General features: G+C 37.8%; 2 protein-coding genes across 3 annotated transcripts in view; one reads left to right on the top strand and one right to left on the bottom strand.

Annotated features, from left to right (window-relative positions):
• Positions 1 to 25,299, bottom strand: part of HDDC2 (HD domain containing 2) — a 605,961-nt gene that overhangs the window by 406,617 nt on the left and 174,045 nt on the right. The gene's annotated exons all lie outside the window — the stretch shown is intronic.
• RNF217 (ring finger protein 217) overlaps positions 1 to 25,299 on the top strand; it is a 130,479-nt gene that overhangs the window by 91,189 nt on the left and 13,991 nt on the right. Inside the window, exons 3-4 of one of the 2 annotated variants that reach the window (XM_007536109.3) lie at positions 10,821 to 10,985; positions 22,730 to 22,931. In XM_007536109.3, coding sequence (XP_007536171.1) covers positions 10,821 to 10,985; positions 22,730 to 22,931 — 367 coding nt within the window. The remainder of the gene's footprint in view (positions 1 to 10,820; positions 10,986 to 22,729; positions 22,932 to 25,299) is intronic. The other variant, XM_060190508.1, reaches the window with a different exon arrangement.

The following is a 25,299-nucleotide window of genomic DNA, read 5'->3' as shown; positions in this document are numbered from 1 at the left end:
GTTTGTTTCCTATTGCCATAATATCTTATAGCCTTTACTTGTTGAATTTCTGCAGAAGTCAAATAGTAATATTCATTTGTTATTTTAGCTTACACCTGACATAAAAGAACAAGAATTTGGGGTCAGGCATGGCTTACCTAGTAGAGTCGACATATTACAATGTTTTAGGACCCTGGTTCAGACGCCCAGTCCCCTGGTTTGCAGAGGGAAAGCTTCACAAATGGTCGGTGTCAGGTGTCTCTATTTCTCTCTCCTCTCTATTCCCCTCCCCTCTTGATTTCTCTCTGTCTGTATCCAATAAATAAATATACAAATTATAGTGTTAGCAATCAAGCTTCACAACAACAATAAATTATGAGACTGATAACTATTTATCTTTTAACTTTGTCACTTCAATATTTGGGCCTTAAACACAACAACAGTGAAGAAATCATTGTTTTATTTAACTTTATTTTAAATATATGTATATATATATATATGAAATATAGTTGGAGAATTATGGCTGGGATTTTCTCCCTGATAAACTGTTGGATATTGGGTAATAGTAAACCAACACTGGTGCTCATCATAAAAGAATCCAGAAAAATATTACAACTGTGCATTTCTCAACCAGTTATTCTATGTATTCCTATATTTACTTTCAGATATGCAAAGAAAAATAATGTAGTTATGTAAATATATATATATATATATATATATATATATATATATATATGTTCTCGCTGTACAATAGCCTGCTAGGTGGCTGTTCACACACTGACTAAATGTTTTAATTGACAAGGAACTCACTCCTTATAGAATCATTGTCTTCTATTTGAAATACTCTATCGTTACCTTCAAGCTGAGATCTACCTTTCTTTCACTTATTAGTGACAGAGAATACTCCCATTTCCTCATGTACACTATGTGATTAAATGATTCTCTTGACACTTTGTGTGGGTATTTCTGTGAAATGTCAGCCATGTACAGAATAAGTTATATCCCACTAAAAATAAGGTGACACCCTACTTTTTTTAAAGAAAGTATTTATTTATTCCCTTTTGTTGCCCTTTTTGTGGTTATTGTTGTTGTTGCTGTCTTCGTTGTTGGATAGGACAGAGAGAAATGGAAAGAGGAGGGGAAGACAGAGAGGGGGAGAGAGAGACACCTGCAGACCTGCTTCATTGCCTGTGAAGCGACTCCCCTGCAGGTGGAACCGGGATCCTTATGCCGGTTCTTGTGCACTTAACCCGCTGCCTACTTTTTTATTTTAAAGAATTTATTTATTCATGAGAAAGATAAGGTGAAAGAGAGAAAGAACCAGACATCACTCTGGTACATGCGCTACAGGGAATTAAACTTGGGAACTCATGGTCTTATCCATGAGCTTTATCCAGGGCTTTATCCACTGTGCCACCTCCTGGACCAAGACAGCCTACTATTCTGTCTAGTGAATTGTGCTATGCAAATCAAGGCAGATGCTTCAAGTATTCTTTTTATTAATTTATGAAATTGACCGCAGATAGGAAGTAGACTCAGAAGCTTCTCTGGATCTCTAGATTTGAAGGGATAGTTTATAAAACATTTTAAGGTATTTTAGATTATAGACACAAGATGGATTTGTATGAAGCAGTGATTATCAAATTAGGAAGAGAGTTCTCTTTAAAGAGCAAAACCTCCACTCCAAATTTCTGGCACACTGCCAAGATGAACATGTATCCCAGGTGAATATAAAAACTACTGAAGTGAATGTTTTGTTCCCTGAAAACAATATGAGAGAGGTTGGTATGGACATATATATAATCTCTCCATCTAAACAAGAGATACATATGGCCCATAGACATATGTGGAAGTGCTCTACTTCACTCACTATAGAAATGCAAATTAAAACCACATTCAGATTCCACTTCACAAGTGTCAGAATGGCCTTCCCCAGCAAAACAGGACATGATAAATACTGGAGAAGATGTAGAAAAAAAGAAACTCTTACCACGCTGCTGCTGGTGGGAATGCAACTGGTACAGACGTCATTGGAGTACAGTATGGAGAATCCTTAAACAAATAAAATGGAAATATCATTCAATGATACCACTCCTGGGCGCTTATCCAAAGACATGAAAACATTTATTTGGAAAAACATGAAAACATTTATTTGGAAACATTTATTTGGAAAAACATATGCACCCCATATTCATAGCTGCATTCATAACTGAAGTTATGAGCCTTTCAGTAGAGTACTATTCAGCAATTTTAAAAGATGATATTGTGTCCTTTGAGACAAAATGGGTGGAATAGGAGGTGAGTTTGCTTAGCAAAGGAAGTAAATAAATGAAGAATAACAGCTACTGGGTGGTTTCACTTAGATGTGGAATATAGACAACTGAAACATCTGAAGTTGGAAAAAAATATCCATCCCTAAGACCTTGAAAGAACTATACTGGATATCATTAGGGGCAGGTGGCAGACAACATTGATGGTGGGAGTACTGTGGAACTATACCCACTTACCTTTATAGCCCTCTAAGTCACTATTAAACCACTAATTGGAAATTAAAAAAATAGTATTTATCTTCATACAGCTTATCTTTCATCTTAAAGCTGTGATTTAAATCGTAGTTTTACTCTTCACTTGATAGTCAACCTATAAGAAAGTTTCTCTTGTTTTCCAGCTTAGTTTTAAGTGCTCTGTGAGAAATGAAGAGAAATATCACTTTTCCACACTTACGCTGAGTTCAAAAAAGTAGTGCCTCCTGAATCTTATGTGTACTGGCACTACAGTTATTGAGAAATTACCCCTGTTGGGTAGTATGCCAGCTCCCCCCGGCTTCTGTCTCTAATCCTGCTTAACTAAGTACCAGTATGCCTGTATGGGATTGGTTTGATCCCACTCAAAGCTGCGGTCTATTTACATAAATCACTAACTATGTACCACCCTCCCTTCAGGGCATTGGTGGTTCAGTGGTAAAATTCTCACCTGCTCCGCCCCCTCTCCTTGTCACACCTGATTTTCACCAGTCACTTTTCTCTCCACCCTCTCTACGTCACATCCTGTTCCCACCCTACTTGAAAAGTATATATAAGGACAGCATTGTTTGTTTTAGTTTAGTTTACCTCCGCTTAGATTGTGCTGCGTCCTGCATGAATGAAGAGATACTGCGTACAACCCAGCCGTGAGTCTCTGGTCATCTGTCTCCGCTCGTGAAGCCAGTCCGACATAAGCCCGACATATCCCCAAGAGATGCAAATTTAGGGAATAAGAATTAAGGCAAGAGCTTAAACCAAGGGCCAAGGTGATAACGCACTCAAGTGAGCCCCCCCCCCCCTTATTGAACTGAGGGCACCCTCAGCACCACGCGTGAGTATCATGGATAAATGGAGTGGTGCTAAAGTCTCTTCTCCAAATAAAAAGAAGGGGGGAAATTTTTTTTTTTGAGCACTTGAACTCACTTAGAAGTTTTATGAAGGTATCTGGCCCTTAGTTTACCCCAACATCCTTAGCAGAAAGTCAAGGTGGAGCTGTGCAGTAGCACGCCCAGCAGAGAGCACACATTGCTAGGCACAAGGCCTTGGGTTCTAAAGCCCCCAGTCCCTCTGTGCAGGAGGTCAGCTTCAAGAGCAGTGAGGCAGTGCTGCAGGTGTCTCTCTCATGCAGGTGTCTCTCTCATGCACTCTCTCCCACTCTTCACCACCCTCTCCCCTCTCAATGTCTCTGTCCTATCAAATAAAAGAAAGTAGAAACTAGTTGCTGAGAGCCATGTATTTATCATGCAGGTACCAAGCCCCAGTGATAACCCTGATGGCATTTTTTAATTAACTAGGAAAAATCAAGCCAGGTTTTCTATGTAGAGTATCTCCCTCCACTTGACTGAAGCCATTCTTGACTGAAGATTTTTTTTCCTTTTTAAAGGAGAGAGTACTATGTTAAATTACTTGAAATCATACATCACAAATTATTCTCTCCTCCCTGGTACATGTGCTTCTAGGGATTGAACTCAGGACCTCATGGATGAGAATTCAATGCTTTATCCACTGTGCCAATTCCTGGACTACAATACCCTACTGTTCTGTCTGGTGAATTTGTGCTATACAAATCAGGGCAGACTTTTCAAGTATTCTCTTTATTCATCTATGTAATTGACCTACACTTCTCCGTTATCTTTATCTCTTTATTAAACTATCTTACGTTCTTATAAACTTATAACTACAAGATTTCACTACTTACATATGATCCATTTCTTTAGGACATCTTATCCTAGCACCTGTGAGCTTCATTTCTCATGTAGAGTTCGGGGGGGGGGGGGGGGCAAGCGGTAGCACAGTGGGTTAAGCGCACATGGTGCAAGGACAGAAGTAAGGATCCCAGTTCGAGTTCCTGGCACCCCACCTGGAGAGGGGTTGCTTCACAAGAGGTGAAGCAAATCTGCAGGTGTCTCTTTCTCTCCCCCCTCCCTGTCTTCCCTCCTCTCTCGATTTCTCTCTGTCCTATCCAACAACAGCATCAATGGTAGCAACAACAATAAGGACCACAACAAGGGCAACGAAATGGGAAAAAATGTCCTCCAGGAGTAGTGGGTTCATAGTGCAGGCACTGAGTCCCAGCAATAACCCTCGAGGCAAAAAAAAAAGTGTCTGAATCACAGTGAGTTTAAGAGATACATCAGGAATATAGAAATGACATTGCAAAGCTCAGATGCTATACCATTAGCTGATAGACCATTTCTGTGAGGCTATCCTGGAACACTTGATATTTCCCTATGTGTGTTCTAACCACTGTGGTGTCCCAAGTGTCACCCTCAGCATGAAGCATTGCCCTATCACTAATCTTAGTAATATTCTACTCATCTTTGTAGAATACATAGTCTCTGAGAACTACCCTTCCTACTTTCCCTCCTCTAGAAGCGTTATAGCTCTCTGGCTTTATAAATTTACCTTCATTAAATTCAAATTATTAATTTGCCTAAAGTCAGTATACTCACCACCTGCTACTTGAAGGTGCTCAGTAAATACTTGTTGAATGAGTAAATGAAATAATATACTTCATTACTGAACATCTGTGTTACTCTGAATTTCTCAGAAAGCATATTCTTCTTGGAAAACTGAGTTAGCTTTTACATTTATTGCATTTAAGTGTGAGCATTGTCTTATATCTAGGATTTAATAAGTAATGATGTGTTATTTGTTTAACATAATTATGTATAAAGAAGTGTATAGCTTTAGCAAGAAAAATGTATCAGGGCCCTCTTTGGTTCCAAGTTCTGTTTATGTTTTGTGAGTTATGTCTTGGATATGAATTATCAAGAGAACACATCTTACTTAGGGCCAGTAGGTTAGGTTAAGTTGCCATCTGAGTGTTATTGTAGCCCAGATTCCCCTTAAAGGGAAATCAAAAGTCAAATTGTAACATAATTTGCCTTTATCTTTTATAGATTCTGATTAATCAGGATTTCTCACTCTCATAAGTTTATTCTTAAAATACTTACAACCTGTTCATGTAGAAGAGTTTGTACATCTATCATGATGTTCATGAAAATACGTGGATCAAATATTTAGTAAACTGTTGTTTTCGCCGGGCTGGCTTCATGGGCGGGTAACAGATGATGGGGACTCATGGTTGAGCTGTAGGCAGTATCTCTTTATTCATGCAGGACGCAGCACAATTTAAGCCGAGCTAAGCTAAACTAAAGGTACTCTAAAACTCACAATGCTGTCTTTATATATACTTGCCAAGTAGGGTGGAAACAGGATGTGACATAGAGAGGGTGGAGAGAAAAGTGACTGGTGAAAATCAGAGTGTGACAAGGAGGGGGCAGAGCAGGCAAGAATCCTATCACTGAACCACCAATGCCCTGGAGGGAGGGTGCTTGTTAACAGTGGTTATGTAAATAGAATGCAGTGGTTATGTAAATAGAATAGTGTTAAGCAAGGGGGATTTAAACCAAATGAAACAGAAGGGGTCTCATGCATACCAACAGTAAACTTCATCTGGTGAATTTTAAAATCAGTGATACAATCTCAGCAGTTAGTCTTAAATTAGACATGCTGCTTTTTCTTTAAGTTCATTTAGTGTTAGCCAATAGGTAGCACTTGATATATGCAAAATACTTCATTTTAACTAATAACTTATTGACGTCCTACTATGGGCTAGAAGTTCAGTGTTCCAGGGAGTCGGGCAGTAGTGCAGTGGGTTAAGCGCAGGTGGCGCAAAGCACAAGGACCAGAGTAAGAATCCTGGTTTGAGCTCCCGGCTCCCCACCTGCAGAGGAGTCGCTTCACAGGCAATGAAGCAGGTCTGCAGGTGTCTCTCTCTCCCCCTCTCTGTCTTCCCCTCCTCTCTCCATTTCTCCCTGTCCTGTCTAACAACGACATCAATAATAACTATAACAACAATAAAAAACAAGGGCAACAAAAGGGAAAATAAATATAAAAAAAATTAAAAAGAAGTTCAGTGTTCCTTACCTCAGAAAATACAAGATGAACAAAATAACAGCCTTTGTTGTCAGAGCACGTGTAGACTAGTAGAGTAATTAGACATCTACATGTTGGATGCCACTTCATTAGAAACATGCTGAATCTTGTTGGAAAGGATGAAGAAGCTAGCTCAAGGAAAGAGTAGTTGACCCTAGTAAGATTTCAATGGACAAGTTGGATTCATTGGACTTTCTTCAATTATGAGAAGCAGAAATGTGCTCTCTCTCTCAAGCTGCTTCTGTTAAATAAGGTGTGAGGAAGTAAGATGGAAGGACCAGAAATATTCTCCACAGTTGCCAGAGGAAGACAATAATTCTGGTAGCCAGAGATCCCATCATTTGTGTTACTAAAATGTTGCTGTATTCTCCAGTTATGTGCTCTGTAACCACCACTCAGCTTTTCTCTGTTTTTGCCTCCACAGGAAAGGTAGAGTGAAAACATCCTTTCAGTGAACACCCTATCTCACAAAGCTAATCGTAGCTACCTCCTAGACTTCTTACAAACAGTGGAAACACGTTTTGGCGTTAGGGGATTCATCCCTGATCTGACCAGTTCTGATCTGGAAGATGTGATCATGTGGTGTAATACCTCTCAAATTTTAGTATAGACACAAATCACCTGGGGACCTTGTGAAAGATCAAACTCTGATTCATCAGGTCTGAGGTGTGACATCAATTCATCCTTTCCAATCAGCTCTCAGGTGAGCTGAGACTGCTTTACCTCCTGTGGTACATTGTGTATCAGGAATAGAGCATGGTGATCTCTGTATGAATAGAATTACTCAGAAGATGGCACAACATGTGGGAGGCCTAGTCCATGTGGAGGGTTAACTCTAAATGAAGGAGGGGAGGAAGATAGAATCTGATGTTTATGTGTTTTATATAAAGTCTGTTTTGAGTGTGATTGAGGCCAGGGTTTTAAACAGTTCAGTTAAGCTGCTGTCTGTGAATACTAAGATTGCTGGGGTTTCTTTTCTTATTGTAGTCCATAGAAAAACAATCACTACTGTGTAAGGGGGACAGTAGGCAGTCAGGCTTGAATTCCAATTTTTAATCTTATCTTGAGAGCCTCTTGCAAAAATCCTTCCCTGGTCCAGCAAGTCTGTGTTGTCGTTGTTGAATTGGTGGTGGGATCTATGGTGAGATCTTGCTGTTTATTATATGAAGTTAATATCCAGATACCCTGTTAAGGAAGTCACATTTCTATCTTCAGATTTAGAATTTAATAAATATGATAGTTCAGTACTTGGTTCCATGGACTCTTACATTGTTATAAAATATATCTGCTATAGGGGGCCGGGTGGTAGCTCAACAGGTTAAGCACACATGGCTTGAAGCTCAAGGACCCCGTGTAAGGATCGTGGTTTGTACCCCAAGCTCCCCTCCTGCAGCGGGGGTGGGGGTGGGGTGTCACTTCACAGGTGCTGTAGCAGGTCTGCAGGTGTCTATCCTTCTCTCCTTTCTGTCTTCCCCTCCTTCTGACTTTCTCTTTGTCCTATCCAACAAAAACCACAGCAGTGGCAACAATAACAACAACAAGGGCAACAAAATGGGAAAAATGTCCTCTAGGAGCAGTGGAATATGTATCTTCCATCAAGAGAATGGTTTTGCAAAAGATTTTGATTCCTGAGGTTCTGAGGTCAGAGGTTCAATCCCCAGAACCACCATAATCCAGAACTGAGCAGTGCTCTCATCTGTCTACCTTTCTCTTTGTATCTCTCTTAAAAATAAAGATCTCTTTAAAAAAGAAAATTAAGTTGTATAGACTTCATAATGCGTACCTTAACTCTTCATTATTGATAATTACAGAGAGTGACCGTTTTATATAGTTTTACTATTAGGACTCAATCACTTCTACCCATTCTTCTTACTTTTAAAATTTCAGTCATCAAAAATAGCAACAACAACAAAAAACCCTTTCAAATGACTGAATAACTGTGGACTGGGTTTGGTGTATTGCATGAAAGCAGAGGACTTTGGAGGAGGGGGAGGGAAGGATGTAAGAGAACTTTGGGATTCTGGTGCATAATGAAATTGCACCCGTGTGTCTATATAAGTGACGGCACTAATTTGTGAGAATGATAGTGTACAAAGGATTTTCAGAATTCACATTAAATTGTTAATTGTCAACTTCTCCATTCTTTGATGATTCCCCATCATCAAAGAAATAATACTGTTTATATGAGGCACCGTACAAATGCTGGTTTGGGAATGTATCAAACTTAATATCTGAACTTCTGAAACATGATTGGTGTGTTAGTTTGGGAACATCATTTAGTCTCTGTGAACTTTAGTTTTCTCATCTGCAGCCTGTGATCTCCATACCTACCATGCAGCATAACTTTGTTGATAGAAATAAACAACACATGATCTGCAGCAGTATAAACACTGGAATATAACAATTTTAGTAAATAAATAAGCATAAAGATGTTAAGTGTTTTATGACAAAATATCACTTGGTACTGATAAATACATTTACAGCAAAGGCAGCTGGGGAAATAGTTCAAATGGGAAGAGCTAAAGATTTGCATGCCTGTGGTTTCTGATCCCTGTGGTATGGCTCCTCTCCCCACCTCATACGAAACAAAAATGCCTTGAAGAAATATTGAAAGTGAATGTACTTTTGTTACTTCATACTTTTATAGCAATGTTTTTCTTGACATAAAAGCTGAAGTACTTTCAGCTATAAACAGAAGAGCTGTGATTATAACTGCCTCTCAATCAATGGATTGGAACCACTGTTGTAAAAAGGATGATTCAAAAAAAAAAAAAACCTACATAATGGACATAATGATATTATGTACAGCTTCCCAAAAGAAATTCTAACCAATTTGAGGATTCAGAAAAAAAAAACTGCATAACGATATTTTGCACGGCTTCTTAAAAGAAATCCTAACCAATTTTCAAAAGGTAGTCAGTAAATCTCTCTTGCCACAGTGAAATGATACAGGTTCTTCTCACGGAGTTCCTGAAGCCCAGTAGAGAAATGTCAGTAAACCTGGGGCTACACCATACCGGTATTTGAGACATGGTGGGGTCTAGCCACCTTTATTTATAATGGACTTTGAACATCTTTAGATAATTCAGTGTCACCTTTGCATCTTTAATTAAATTTTAGTGTACATAAGTGGTTTTAGTAGTGTGTATATTATATTGTAATAAAAGTGGAAAAAAATTGTATGATGGAGTGCATACCAAAGTACAAATACACACATGAAAAATGCTTTTCTCAGGTACACGCTGAGAAAAAAGACTGAGCTGCGAGAGGTGATGTGAGATGAGACACTTGAAGCTGAGACACTGCACTGCCCTTTTTCATGACCAAAGTTCTATCACACCACAATACTTAGTTGTCAGAGCTGGTTGTAATTCATTGATAAACTAAATGAGAACTAGCTATATGCAGGAGCACAGAGAATGGTTGTTACCAGTGTAGTGTGCATAATGAGAAAATTCGCTAGTTCAATTTAATCTAAGAGGAATGGGAGAATTGAGTTATGCCCATATGGTCTTAGTGGGCTGGAGGGCAGCTATGCTCACCACTATACCACCACCGTTTCCTGGTAGTGGATTGGAACCAGGGATGAGGTGTGAAAATAGTATACATGTTCTGCCATTTCAAATAAAAGAAAACAGATAATAAAAAAAAAGTCCCCATTGTCAAGTGAAAGGCATAGATTTTCAATGAATGTATACGCAGTTTTACTTGTCCATACAATGAAAACACAAAGACATCTTTCTGATTTAGAGGAAGTACATTTGCTGCTACATACCCATAAAAAGAACCATCTATCCAATACATTTGTAGTGGTAGACTTCGTTATTTTTATAATTAACCTCTATTAGAGTTCAAAAGAATTCAGAGGTAACCACTATTTTAGATGCTTTCTCATAACAATGATGATGTAGTAGTTTTCATACGTGTGTTACTCATCTCATGAAGTTTTAGTGGGACTTTGATTTTAAACGGTATATAAATCTACTAGTAAGAGGAGCAATGGAAATTACTACAAAATTGATTCGAGGGAAAGGTGAATTTATTAAAGGCGACAGCCTGAGTATTTGGGTTTGGAGATCTGCGATTACAACCTTTATTCTGTGCTGCCAGTTAGGAGATTTTTTTAAAGCCAAATGGATTTCCAGACTGCCCAATGTGTAAACTCTAATACAGTCTGCAAACAACCAAATCACTCCTGCCCAAACAGCTATTTATTCTCTTAATAGCAGAACAGTCATATTTCAATGCAGTTTAAAATATCTAAATTTGGACAGACTTTACCCTGCCTAACTATTTTACTGAAGCACTGTGATGTTTACCCACTTAGATGTTTTCATTATGACTACTAGTACTTAATCCTAACCTTTCCTCACGCAGATCCAGTGCCCCACCTGCCAATTCATCTGGTGTTTTAAGTGCCACTCTCCTTGGCATGAAGGTGTTAACTGTAAGGAGTACAAGAAAGGAGACAAATTGTTGCGTCACTGGGCCAGCGAAATTGAACACGGACAGAGGAATGCCCAGAAGTGTCCAAAGTGCAAGGTGAGACAATCTTTAGGCGCAATAGAAAGAAATGGATACACCTGTATACTACTGAACGAAAATAACATTTACAATATTGGAGTGAAGTACATTTATCACTTGTAAATGCCGATCAGGTGAAGAATTGACTGTTTCATTTTAGAAGAGAGATTATCTTACATAGTTAAAGAATTATATGTGGGGGTCAGGTGGGGGTCGGGTGGGAGTCGGGTGGTGGCGCAGTGGGTTAAGCGCACGTGGCGCAAAGCGCAGGACCAACATAAGAATCCCAGTTCGAGCCCCTGGTTCCCCACCTGCAGGGGAGTCGCTTCACAGGCGGTGAAGCAGGTCTGCGGGTGTCTGTCTTTCTCTCCCCGTCTGTCTTCCCCTCCTCTCTCCATTTCTCTCTGTCCTATCCAACAACGAAAACATCAACAATGGTAATAATAATAACCACAACGAGGCTACAACAACAAGGGCAACAAAAGGGGGGAAAATGGCCTCCAGCAGCGGTGGATTTATGGTGCAGGCACCGAGCCCAGCAATAACCCTGGAGGAAAAAAATACATATGTAAACAATGAATATTCTCATTGACTGCATTACATTTCAATATCTAAGTATTTTTTTAATTTCAAAAAGATTCTTGATTTCTAATTAAAAGTGAGATATTCATAAAGGGTAAAGCTAGTACTTTAATGCTAGTTTGGAGAGTTACATAAAAATATAATTTATAGTTTTCAAAATGTACTAATAATGACTTCTCAATTGGTCATAGGTTCTGATTTTTGGCAATTCTGGTTGATTTTTCCCTCTTGCTATTGCTTGTATCACTTTAGCACTGCATTAAACTGCTCATTTGGTTTTTGTAAATCTAGAGAGATAGAAACAAATGCCAAAATCGGGGCTGTAGTACTAAAATGGAGATGGGGATTTTACGAAACTTGTTTTTCTTTTCCTCCTCGTTATCATAGCAGTCATCTCAAGGAGAACACAGATGCTGAAAAGTCATCATAGAAACATGGGGGGAGCTCCCTGCATATAAGCCAGAAATAAAATTCCAGCTTTCATACTTTCAGAATAGTGAGCAGTTAAGGTTTGCAGTGTTTTTAAACTTGCTTTACAAATTATTTGTGTGTATATGTACACTCTACCATTATGATTTTCACTTCTTGCCAGATTAATTTTTTAATCATTCTACATTAGAACTAATTTACTTTTAAGTAAAATTTTAGAATTCTCTCTTAGCATCAGATAAACTATTAGAAATGAACTATTAGAAATATTATAATCAGTAAATATAAATCCTACTTGAAATCATAAGAGCATATCCCAAAGGCTACTAATGAGCAAAAATATAATACATAAATTTATTGCAACAAATTCACACACTAGTATAGTATATATAATGCATTGGTATGCTATAGAGTACTATAATATTCATGTGTATTCATATATATTTCATTACTATTAAGTAAAAATATTTTCTGAAATAACACTTTTTATTCTTAGCAATTATAAGACTTTTTTTTTTTTTGCAATAGTTTAGGTGAACTAGCTCTCTTAAAAAAAATTATCTCAGATATTTGAACTAAAGCTCTTTTTTTTGTTCTGTTTCCCTTTAGGAGACAGTTTTGTCCATACTTTTCCTTTTGATTTTAGGGCTGTTTTCATGCCACTGCATCAGTTGCTCACTACACTTTTAGCAGTTTGTTGGGTCTTAATTGTTTACAGTATAGTCGTTGGCCATTCGGATTGCTTCCTAGTTTGGACCATTATAAATTGTTCTGCTGTGAGCACAGGTGTACATAGATCACATTGGATAGGTGTTTTTGTTTCCATTGGATTAAACCCTTATGGGAGAAATTGCTGAATCACATGGTAAGCCCAGGCTATTTTCCACAGAATTTGGACTAATTTACATTAACATCAGCCTTGGACAAGGATTCTTTTCCCCCACACACACTTTTATCTGTCAGCTGGCCCTCTGAGTCTCTTTATTTGTTCAAGAGTCTGCCCGTGTCCTCCGCCCATATTTAATAGGATGGTTTTGGTTGTTGTTGCTGCTGCTGCTGCTGCTGCTGAGTTTAATGATTTCTTTATGTATGTTGGTGTTTAGTCCTCTATTTCACTTATGGCATGTAGGGATCTCCCATTCTTCATGGTGTCTTTGTGTTTTGGTGGTGGTTCCTTTTGCTGTGCGGAAGCTTTGCAGTGTGATATGTTTTTATTTTTGTTTTCCTTACTATTGGACTCAAGTCTTCAGTGACTTTTCCTAAGCCTAGATCTTTTCTTTTTTATGCTGTTGAAGAAAAGAAAACCAGGCCTTCCTCTTTCTCTTGGCTTTTCTGTTTACTCAGCACTGCTACTTAGCTTCCAGTCAAGTAAAAGCCCTTGAGAAAATTGTGGTTCTGCTAAGTCACTCTACATAACAATGTTCAAGTGTATATTTTATATTTTTCTAGAAAAAAACATAAAAATCAACAGTTAGACTTGCTTTAAAAATCATTTGCTGATGGGCAGTACTACATTATACACTGGGAAAAATTTTGAATGTATTGCAGTGCTACATAAAAACATGCACTTGTTACTACAGTTATTCCAACTATACAATTAAATGTCTCTGATGTATACAGAAAGAATAAAGCAGGGCGGAGGGTAGATAGCATAATGGTTATGAAAACAGATTCTCATGCCTGAGGCTTTGAAGTCCTAGGTTCAATCCCCCACACCACCATTAGCCAGAGCTCTGTTAAAAATAAATAAATATATATAAATAAATAAATAAATAAAATTTTAAAAATTTTGAAAAACTTACTAAAGAGAAAAAAAGCAGTCAACTGTAAAGAAGTTACTAAATATTCTAGCAATTGCCTACCATTTTAACAAATAAATACTTTAAAAATGCATAAAAGGAAAAGAGCCAAGAAGTCACTTAATCTTACTACCTTACCAGATAATACTACTTTCTATTTTTTTTATTTATTTATTTTTTATTTTTTATTTTTTTGTTATTTTTTATTTTTTTATTTTTTATTTAAGAAAGGATTAATTAACAAAACCATAGGGTAGGAGGGGTACAACTCCACACAATTCCCACCGCCCAATCTCCATATCCCACCCCCTCCCCCGATAGCTTTCCCATTCTCTATCCCTCTGGGAGCATGGACCCAGGGTCATTGTGGGTTGCAGAAGGTAGAAGGTCTGGCTTCTGTAATTGCTTCCTCGCTGAACATGGGCGTTGACTGGTCGATCCATACTCCCAGTCTGCCTCTCTCTTTCCCTAGTAGGATGGGTCTCTGGGGAAGCTGAGCTCCAGGACACATTGGTGGTGTCTTCAATCCAGGAAAGTCTGGCCGGCATCCTGATGACACCTGGAACCTGGTGACTGAAAAGAGAGTTAACATACAAAGCCAAACAAATTGTTGAGCAATCATGGACCCAAAGCTTGGAAAAGTGGAGAGGTAGTATTAGGGAGGTACTCCCTGCAAACTCTAGTATACTTCTGCTTTCTTACTTTGGTGCCATACTCCAAACTCAGTCAATTTCTGCTTTGCGTTTCTACTTCTTTTTTTTTTTTTTACATGCATAACATTCCCCAGATTCCCATTTAGCAATACAACCCCCACTATTTAATTCATCATTTTTCATGGACCTGTATTCTCCCCACCCACCCACCCACCCCAGAGTCTTTTACTTTGGTGTAATACTCCAATTCCATTTCAGGTTCGACTTGTGTTTTCTTTTCTAATCTTGTTTTTCAACTTCGGCCTGAGAGTGAGATCATCCCATATTCATCCTTCTGTTTCTGACTTATTTCACTCAACATGATTTTTTCAAGGTCCATCCAAGATCGGCTGAAATAGTAGTATTTCAGATAATACTACTTTCTGTGAGATTCTACGTCCATGGAAGTTGTGTCAATTAAAGTAATATTTTGAATTGTTTTGAATGCAAATGATTGGTTTTATTTTTCTTTTCCTTTAAGTATATGATTTTAAAACAGTGTTTTCCAATTTTTTTTTATTTGCCCTGAAATTGTATTTTTCCCATGAAGCACTTCTTACAATAGAAACCCAGGGAGATATATTACTTGATCCTGTTATCATTTGCTTTCTTTCAAGTTTTTATGTTCATTAATAATGCTTTGAAACTTATAAATATTAAGAAGGAAGACAATAAGTGTTTGTGGAAAGGAAAAATACCACACAGTGTTTCCAGGTATACAGAACAGCTTTTACATAGTTTTTTTCATGTGAATATATCCTTAATAATTGTGGTTAAATGTGTTTTAAAAATTTTGTAACCAAGCTATTTTTGAACCCTGCATAGTTATATTGTTTAGGTTGATTCACCATTTTAATAAGCATTTTAAGTTATAAATTTCAGTTAAGGGGCCAGGTAGTTGTGCACCTGGTTAAGTACACACCTTACCATACACAAGGACCTGTGGTTTTTTTTTCTTTTTTTTTTTTTTTGTAATTTTATTTTATCTTCCCTTTTGTTGCCCTTGTTGTCTTTTTTTTTTTTTTATTGTTGTTATAGTTGATGTCGTCGTTGTTGGATAGGACAGAGAGAAATGGAGAGAGGAGGGGAAGACAGAGAGGAAGAGAGAAAGACAGACACCTGCAGATCTGATTCACCGCCTGTGAAGCGACTCCCCAGCGGATGGGGAGCCGGGGGCTCGAACCGGGATCCTCATGCCGGTCCTTGCGCTTAGCGCCACCTGCGCTTAACCCGCTGCGCTACCGCCCGGCTCCCAACCTGTGGTTTTTCTTTCCTCTTCATGTGGGTTTTTTTAATGAAATTTTTTTATGTGCACTGTAAAACATAGTCCTTTGTTAGTATGAAACTCACAGCAGAATTCTTACAGAATGGTTCCTAGTTTTAAAAAAATCGCATTCATTTAAAATAATCCAGTGATAGCTAGGTGTTGAGGATTATTGAATGAGTTTTGGTATAATGAAAGATATCCAGAAATGGATATCTTTAACAATGAAAGTAAGAGGGTACCAGACTAGGAAATGTGCTCGGTGCAAGGGCCACAAACTCTTTGTGGTTCCATTAGAGAAGCAAGAAGACTCAAATAAGGAAGTGGAGAGAATGTCAGACAACTGACACAAACAGAAGCCTGGGCTCTGCATGCTTTGTTAAGAAACTTGTATGCTGTCCTCCAGGTTAGTAAACTATAAGCACAGAAATTGTTATATTGGGTTTTTGTTTAAAGTTGGTTGTTAGAGATTGATTATACAAAAGTGCTTTTAGACATCAAAAAGAGAATGTGATAACTGTTTTCCTTTTACTAAACGACAGTGACATCAATAACAACAATAATAACTACAACAATAAAAAACACAAGAGCAACAAAAGGGAATAAATAAATAAATAAAAGAAACACTTAGAAAAGAAGGTGCCACTGAAGCAAGAGTTTAGCAGAGGTCAGAAAGAGGTGATGATCAAACAATTACATGACTCTGAGAGATAGAGGGTTTTTTTTGTTTGTTTGTTTGTTTGTTTTTTTAGTTTATTGGACTTGAAAATTAGTCATGGATAATAATCTTTGTAAATCTTTAGTGAGAACATGCTATATGACAGGACCTGTACAAGTCCCTTTAATTAAATAATTGACCTGTTATAGACTGTTTTAAATATTATCTCTGGGAGAAGGTTTGAATGGGAGGGTTGTTAAGAGTTTTATAATGTAGAGTGAGAAATGGGGCCATTGCTTTCCCTTAATTTTATTATTATTTTGCGTGGAGATGAGAACTCACTGCTCCGGGTTACTTTTTCACTCAAATAGAGAGGAAGAGACAGCAAAGAACTGGAGCTCCCTCCAGGGCCAAAGCACCTCCCACAGGTCCAGCCAGGAACCTAAGCCATGAGCATGCAGGACACATGCCCTGCCCAGTGAGATATCTCTCTGGCCCTTGTCCTTTGCCTTAGTATCATTTCTCATAGCTTATGGATATATATATTCAATTGTAAAATTGATAAGGGCCTATGTATACTTCAGACGAAAACCTCCTTAAGGCTAAGAACTGTGTCATCTTTTATCAGTGAAAAATTACATGTTGAGTAAATGTTTATCTCCTATATAGGGGAAGAAATTATCTAAAGATTTCAATATCCTTTTTAAATTTGTTTTTTATTTATTAAAATAGAACAGATAAATTGAGAAGGGAAAGGGAGATAGAGGAGAGAGACACTTGCACATGAATGAAAATATTTTTAAACATAAATAAAAGTTACTATTCTACCTAAAGTAAGATATTTATCAATAACAATGATATATGATGGTTAACATCAGATTTTGCTTAAGGGTTTTTTTAAATGTCTTATATTTCTTGGTGAAAATAGAAATGAATATAGGAAGGCAGGTGTGCACAGTTGATAAAATTGGATGGATACATGGTAGTTCACTTATTGTTATTCTTACACCTCATAATTAAGTAGAGCCTGTATGAAAATTGAAAACTGATTTCTAGATTTATTTATTTTTGTTGTCACCAGGGCTTTACTGCTTCTTGGCAACTTTTTCAGATAAAAATAAAGAGAAGAAAAGACACCACAGCACCAAAACTTCCTCCAATGCAGTGGGGAATAGGCTTGAATATGGGTAGATTTATTTTTTAGAAGCCTTATGGGAGTTTTATTAAAACATGCTAAATTGTAACTTTGTTTATTTTATTATTATATTATATATGTACCATGCATGTCACATAAAGATAGCGTATCGATTTTTACTAATCTCATTACAGATTTTCATATCCCTTATGAAAAATATTGTAGACGTAAAAATAGTGTTGTTGTCATTTCTGTCTACTACACTGTAGACTGTAAATCAAATTCCTTTTGCCTTCAAGGTTATCACTGGGGCTCAGTGCCAGCACTATGAATCCACTGCTCCTGGATTCTGTTTTTCCCATTTTGTTGCCATTGGTGTGGTTGTTATTGTTGTTATAGCTGTTGTTGGATAGGACAGAGAGAAATTGAGAAAGGAGGGGAAGACAAAAAAAGGAAATAAAGATAGACACTTGCAGACCTGCTTCACCGCTTGCAAAGCAACCTTCCTGCAGGTGGGGAACTGGGGTCTCAAACTGGGATCCTTATGCTAATCCTTGTGCTTTGCACCATGTGCACTTAACCCGATGTGCTACCTACCACCCAGCCCCTAAATCAAATTCTTACTAGAGAAATATCTGATCTGATGGTGGCTCACACCTGGTTGAACACATATGTAACCATGCACAAGGATCCAGGTTCGAGCCCCTGGTCCCCACCTGTAAGGGGGAAGTGTCAGGAGTGGTGAAGCAGGGCTGCCAGTGTCTCTTTCCCTTTTTTCGATTTCTCTCTGTCTCTATTCAATAAAGAATAAATAACTAAAATATTTTTAAAAAGAGAAATATCTGATCTATTCTGGGCATTTATTGCCATGACTTGACTTTTTCTTTTCTTTTTTAAGAATTTTTTTTATTTATTCATGAGAAAGACGGGCAGAGAAAGGACCAGACATCACTCTCGTACGTGTGCTGCTGGGGATTGAACTCTGTACCTCATGCTTGAGAATCCAGTGCTTTATCCACTGCACTACCTCCCGGACCAATAACTTAACTTTTTTAAGTAAAGAGGCATAAGCTATCTGACTGCTCACTTGTACGTCCTTATTTCCTTAATAAAACATTAAAAAGTAAAAAAAGATATGAGCAATGTTTAGCAGTTACATACTTACCTCTTGAAGTATTAACCATTCTTCACTTACTTATAAACGGAAACAAGAAACTATAAGTATATCAAGCCAGTTACTTATGATTTATGAATGCTCCGTTCAATGACCTGGGAATATTTTATCTGGGTCTAACTCAGTATATTAAGTAAAACAAAATTTTGATAATAAACTTTAGTTAATTGGATGGTTTCTTTTTAAGCAGAACTAAGCTGTGTTTTGAATTTATAGTAAAAATAAAAACAGCTTCACAGAAGTAAAATGCGCTTTAAGTAAATATAATCTGGACCTACATTTTAAGAATCTACATTTTATTTATTTATTTATTTATTTATTATTAGTGATTTAATAATGATTGACATTGTGAGATAAGAGGGTTAGGTTTCTTTTTCTTTTAAATTTAATTTATTTATAAAATGGAAACACTGCCAAGACCATAGGATAAGAGACATACAATTCCCACCACCAGAGCTCCATATCCCATCCCCTCCCCAATAGCTCTCCTATTCTTTAACCCTTTGGGAGTATAGGGACTCAGGGTCATTATGGGGTGCAGAAGGTGGAAGGTCTGGCTCTGTAATTGATTCCCAGCTGAACATGGGCATTGACAGATCCATCCACAGCCTGTTTCTCTCTTTCCCTAGTGGGGTGGGGCTCTGGGAAAGCAGAACTCCAGGACACATTGGTGGGGTCATCTTTCCAGGGAAGTCCGGTTGGCATCATGGTGACATCTGGAATTTGGTGGATGAAAAAGAGTTAACATATAAAGTCATACAAACTGTTGATTAATCATGAACCTAAAGGCTGGAAAATTGCAAATGAAGATTTGGGTTCTCCGTTTTGGAAATAGCTAGTAGGTCTAATTTAGGTGTATTCCAAAGGGCCCATAACTTTATTAGTTTTTGCCTGAGCCTGACATCTGATATGTAGGTGGACCCAACTTTCTGTCTGGGGAGATGATGTCATGGCTAGAAAAAGGGCTATAAAGCTGGATCAGGGAAGATATGGAAAAGTTGTATAAATATTGTGGACTATAAACCCCATTGATTTCATCTGAGGCCCATATTCAGCATAGGAGCCTATGTAACCTCTACATCCCTGTAGGTCTGAACTTGCATTCTGTGGTCATCAGTAGGAACATTCTGAGTTACACCAATTTCAAGACCCATCTTCTTCAGGTGGTAGATAGAGTATGTTATTCAACCCCCTTCGGAGGATGGAATATTTTCTACCATTGTTGATCCACATTGAGGGCAAGGTTCTGTGGGGGTTCCCTGCCCTCCTCTGGAAGCTTCCCTATTTTTTTTTTTTGCCTTTAGGGTTATTTCTTTTCTTTTTTTTTTTTTATTTAAGAAAGGATAAATTAACAAAACCATAGGGTAGGAGAGGTACAATGCCACACAATTCCCACCACCCAATCTCCATATCCCACCCCACCCCCCTGATAGCTTTCCCATTCTCTATCCCTCTGGGAGCATGGACCCAGGGTCATTGTGGGTTGCAGAAGGTAGAAGGTCTGGCTTCTGTAATTGCTTCCCCGCTGAACATGGGCGTTGACTGGTCGGTCCATACTCCCAGTCTGCCTCTCTCTTTCCCTAGTAGGGTGTGTCTCTGGGGAAGCAGAGCTCCAGGACACATTGGTGGGGTCTTCAGTCCAGGGAAGACTGGCCGGCATCCTAATGACATCTGGAACCTGGTGACTGAAAAGAGAGTTAACATACAAAGCCAAACAAATTGTTGAGCAACCATGGACCCAAAGCTTGGAATAGTGGAGAGGAAGTGTTAGGGGGGTACTCACTGCAAACTCTAGTGTACTTCTGCTTTCAGGTATATATTTTGCAGTAGTTTATGGATACATGTGAACATATGCTCTCTCTCACATAGACTGGTGTATATCTAGGTTTTGAGACTTTGTTAGAATTCTGAGGCTAGGTGCTTGCACTACAAATCCACTGCTTCTGGAGGTCATTTTCCCCCCATTTTTGTTGCACTTGCTGCCCTTGTTGTTATTATTGTTGTTATTACTGTTATTGTTCTTGGACAGGACAGAGAAAAAGTGAAAGAGGAGAGAAGACAGAAAGGGGGAAAGATAGACACCTGCAAACCAGCTTTACCGCTTGGGAAGTGACCCCCCCCTTCAGGGGGGGGGCACCCAGGGGCTTGAACCAGGATCCTTAACTCTGGTCCTTGTGCTTTGCGCCATGCGCACTTAATTTTATTATTAATTTTTAAATTATCTTTATTTATTGGGTAGAGACAGCCAGAAATCTAGAGGGAAGGGGGAGATAGAGAGGAAGAGAGAGGCACCTGCAAACCTACTTCACCACTGGTGTGAAGAAGTGGAGGGTATAGTGTCACTTATTATAGGGAAATGTGAAATTGGACATCTGTGACAACAGCCTTGTAAAGCAATGTTTATAACATATGCATTGAGTAAAAAGGAAGGAGTAAATACATAACAGCTTTGGAAATCAGAGGTGATACTATATGTAGATATATTATGATATAAAATGTAGAGGTGAATAAACTGTCAATAATACCTTAAACTTATAAAACAGCTTTCCAGTAAAAAAAAAAAAATCCTTGATGTTGTTTTAAGAAGAATATGAATTTCCCCAGAGAGTAATTCAAACAAATGGAATGGCATGCCTTGGACAAAGAGGTCAAACATTTTTTTCTGAGGAGCACAAAAGTGCTGCTGTCAGTTGGCAAAAATTACCACGGACCCTCTGGTTTTAAGTTCATAATAAGAGGCTATAAAGCATAATAAAGAGAAAGATATGAATCAAATTCCTGTCTCTACTGATTGAAGCAAATTACCTTTCTGCGTCCTGGTTCTAAGTATGCCAAGTTTCTGGTGTGGTTATGGGATTTAAAGGCTCTAATCTTTTTACAATGCTTGGCACATAATGGACTCTTTAACTAATGTTAGCCCTTTTCCCTTACTAGGTCAAGTAACAACAGTTTGCTCTGTGACCAGGAAAATCTAAGCTTTGTTGTCTTAATTTCAAGTTTTAACACAATATGGAGTTAAAAAAAAAAAGAGAGAGTGATCATGAAGTAACCTTTATTTTGTGGTCTCAGCAGTTTTCTCTGAACAAGTTTTTTTCTTAGTTCTAAAATGGTTCAAGATGAGTCAAAAATAGTTCAGTAGTTTAGTAGGGTCCTTAGGCTGTTTTATTCCTTTCTTGTTTTATTCACTTACCATTTAAGAGCCTACTGTGTCACAATCATTATGTTCTTTTAATGTCCTGCCCTATACTTAGTTATTATTCATTCAAAATTATCACCATAACCTAGAAAAACCTTGGTTATAGCATGAACAAGTGATGCTGTAAGTACAATTCATAGCTATCATTTCCTCCTACAAAGTGACACTTCTATGTCTTAATAATCATTCAGAAAGTTATAAATAAGCCTTGTGTTTATGATATATCCTCTTTATCTCTTCTTACTCTCCTGGATACCTACTTCTTGCTGATGATAGTACTAGTAACATAAACTTTCATGGCATTTCATATTACCACCTCAGAACTGACTTAAGTGTTAATATGGAAGGATAAGTAAGTTTACTTTGTAATATATTGATTTGTATTACTCAAAATCGGTCAACCCTTTAAGCACCTGAAATGTCATTGACCCTTGCACATGCGAAATATTTGATGCAAATACAATCTTGGAGTATATAGTTGTAAGGAAACTGACAGACTTAAGCTTACTGTGTAAGACATCTGGAAAAGCCATAACACATTTTTGCATAGAAAAATACATTGTAAATTTCTTGCCTAGTCAATAATTTGTAGAGACCCTTATCCACAACATTTGACAGATTTTACTTTTTAAATGATTTATTTGTTTATATGAGAACAAGAGAGAAATCAGAACACTTTTTTTGTTGTATGCAGTGCTAGTGAACCTACTTGGGACCTTATCCATTCAAGGCATGTGCTCCACCCAGTGGGCCACCTCCTCAACTTCAAGCTTTTCGCTCAGAAGCCACCTAATATAATAACCTTTCTTTATTTGTGTCTCTTTTGGGAACAGATCCATATCCAGAGAACTGAAGGGTGTGACCATATGACCTGTTCACAATGTAACACTAATTTTTGTTATCGATGTGGGGAAAGGTATCGTCAGCTCCGTTTCTTTGGAGACCACACATCAAACCTCAGTATATTTGGATGCAAATATCGCTACCTCCCAGAGAGACCTCATCTAAGGAGATTAGTGCGAGGGTCCGTCTGTGGTGAGTATCTGATATGACTTACTGGAGTCTCCTTTTGGAAGTCAACAGTGACATCAGAACTTAGTAACCTAACAGCCACAACAATCCTGTGGACCTGTCAAGTGTTCTGTGGGACTTTACTCCAAAGCAGGAGGAAGATATTGGCTATCCATTTGAATTTACAATTAAAAAAAGAAAATTAAGGTTGTTTGCAGAACATTACTTATATGAGCAAATAGATGTAGTTCAAAAAACAAACTACTAAGAGCAAAAAATGTAGAGTCTTTAGTACTAAATTTTGGTGACCTTGCCACAAGAGATAATACCACATTTATTTTTCTTTTGGCTCTACCTAGTATTAGAATAGAAAAATACAGTCTTCGTTTTATGGAGAGCATGTAGCACAAATGGTCCAATGCCCAGTGGAGTTCCATTGTATTTACATCATTGCTTACCTATTATATATGTATTTTTATATTCTATTATCATTAATAGCTCATTGTCAATTAAATGAGAGGCAAAGCTTTCCCGCAGTGTGTCTCAGCAAAACTCAATCTAATTTCAAAAAAATCCAAGCACAAACAGATTTTTTTACTCTAAACTCCCACCTTTATATGATGCAGTGTTTTCCTGAGCTACTAGATCTTCCAATACTCCCCAGGATGTACCCTTTATGATATTTATTCCTCTCTTTCCATCACACAGAACACTATTGTTTCTGTCATTCTTCTTTCATATTATTTCTCTCAGCTTTTTTCATATATAATATTCTATAATATCTGCATTTCTTTTTTAAATAGACTTCCTAGATACTTATTTTTATATTTTAAAAAATGTTATTTATTTATCTATTTAGTTATTATTGGATAGAGACATAGAGAAATTGGGGGTGGGAGAGATAGAGTCTGAAAGAGAAAGAGAGACACCTGCAGCTCTATTTCAACGCCAGTGAAGCTTTCCCTCGGCTGGTGGGGACCGGGGCCTTGAACTTGCATCCTTGTGCATTGTAATATGTGCGCTTAACCAGGTGCACCACCACCTGACCCTCATAACATCTATATATCTTCATTATCTTTTCCTAGTTTTATGTCTTTCTTTTGTCTTTCATCACTTCATTACTGTTATAACCCACTCACCTCATTAGAATCATATGATGGGTGAACAAAACTGCTACTAATGGCATATTTTATCTTCTAAGAGATAGGACATATATCTTAAAATTCACTTTAACATATGGAAGCCAGTTATATCCTTTTCTGAAATATTTTCTGATCTCCATAAGCATATTCACACTGAGTTTAAGTAAGCATAACTTCTATAATAAACTATGCAATATAATCAATATTGGTCTTAATTGTTTTAATGTTTTGTTGTTTATTGACTCCTAATGATATATAGCCACATGGTATTAATCCATATTTATATTAATTTTATCAAGTGCAGAAGGTGGAAGGTCTGGCTTTTTTTATTCCCTTTTGTTGCCTTTGTTTTATTGTTGTGGTTATTATTGGTGGTGGTGTTGGATAGAACAGAGAAATCGAGAGAGGAGGGGAAGACAGAGAGGGGGAAAAAGATAGACACCTGCAGATCTGCTTCAGCGATTGTGAAGTGACTCCCCTGTAGGTGGGGAGCCCGGGCTCGAACAGGATCCTTATGCCGGTCCTTGCACTTTGCACCATGTGCACTTAACCCTCTGTGGCACCACCCAATTCCCGAAGATCTGGCTTCTATACTTACTTCTCAAGTGAGCATGAGTGTTGGTAGGTCAGTCCATACTCCCAGCCTGTTTCTTTCTTTCCCTAGTGGGGCAGGACTCTGGAGAGGTAGGATTCCAATGTTTTAAAACTGAAATTTTTTTGTTGTTGTTGTTGGAAAAAGATTTTATTAAAATATCAAACATTGATTTCTACTCTTTCCTTTGGTCTACTTATCAGAAATACATTGTGAGCATTTGATTAGGAAAAAAATGACAAGCTGACCAAGTGAATGTAAAACTATGTTAGTTTTGGAAGTAGTTTTGTTTTCTGAAGGACTCCAAATACATTTATTGTATCTGTGATGAAGTAATAGAAGGTCAAAATAAATCACACAAGAAATTGCCTTAACAGTATGATTTTGGGGGGCCAGGTGGTAGCACACCTCGTTGAAAGCGCATGTCACAATGCAAGAGGACCCAGGTTCGAGCCCCCAGTCCTTCACTACAGGGGGAAAGCTTTGTGAGTGGTGAAGCAGTGTTGCAGGTGTCTCTCTTTTTTTAATTTTTATTTATAAAATGGAAATATCAACAAGACCATAGGGTAAGAGGGATACATTTCCACACAGTTCCCACCACCAGAAATCCATATCCAATCCCCTCTTGACAGTTTTCCTATTCTTTATCCCTCTGGGA

The sequence above is a fragment of the Erinaceus europaeus genome, chromosome 4, assembly GCF_950295315.1.
Source record: "Erinaceus europaeus chromosome 4, mEriEur2.1, whole genome shotgun sequence".
In the NCBI taxonomy this organism is placed as follows: domain Eukaryota; kingdom Metazoa; phylum Chordata; class Mammalia; order Eulipotyphla; family Erinaceidae; genus Erinaceus; species Erinaceus europaeus.
This window is presented reverse-complemented; position numbering and strand designations above follow the sequence as displayed.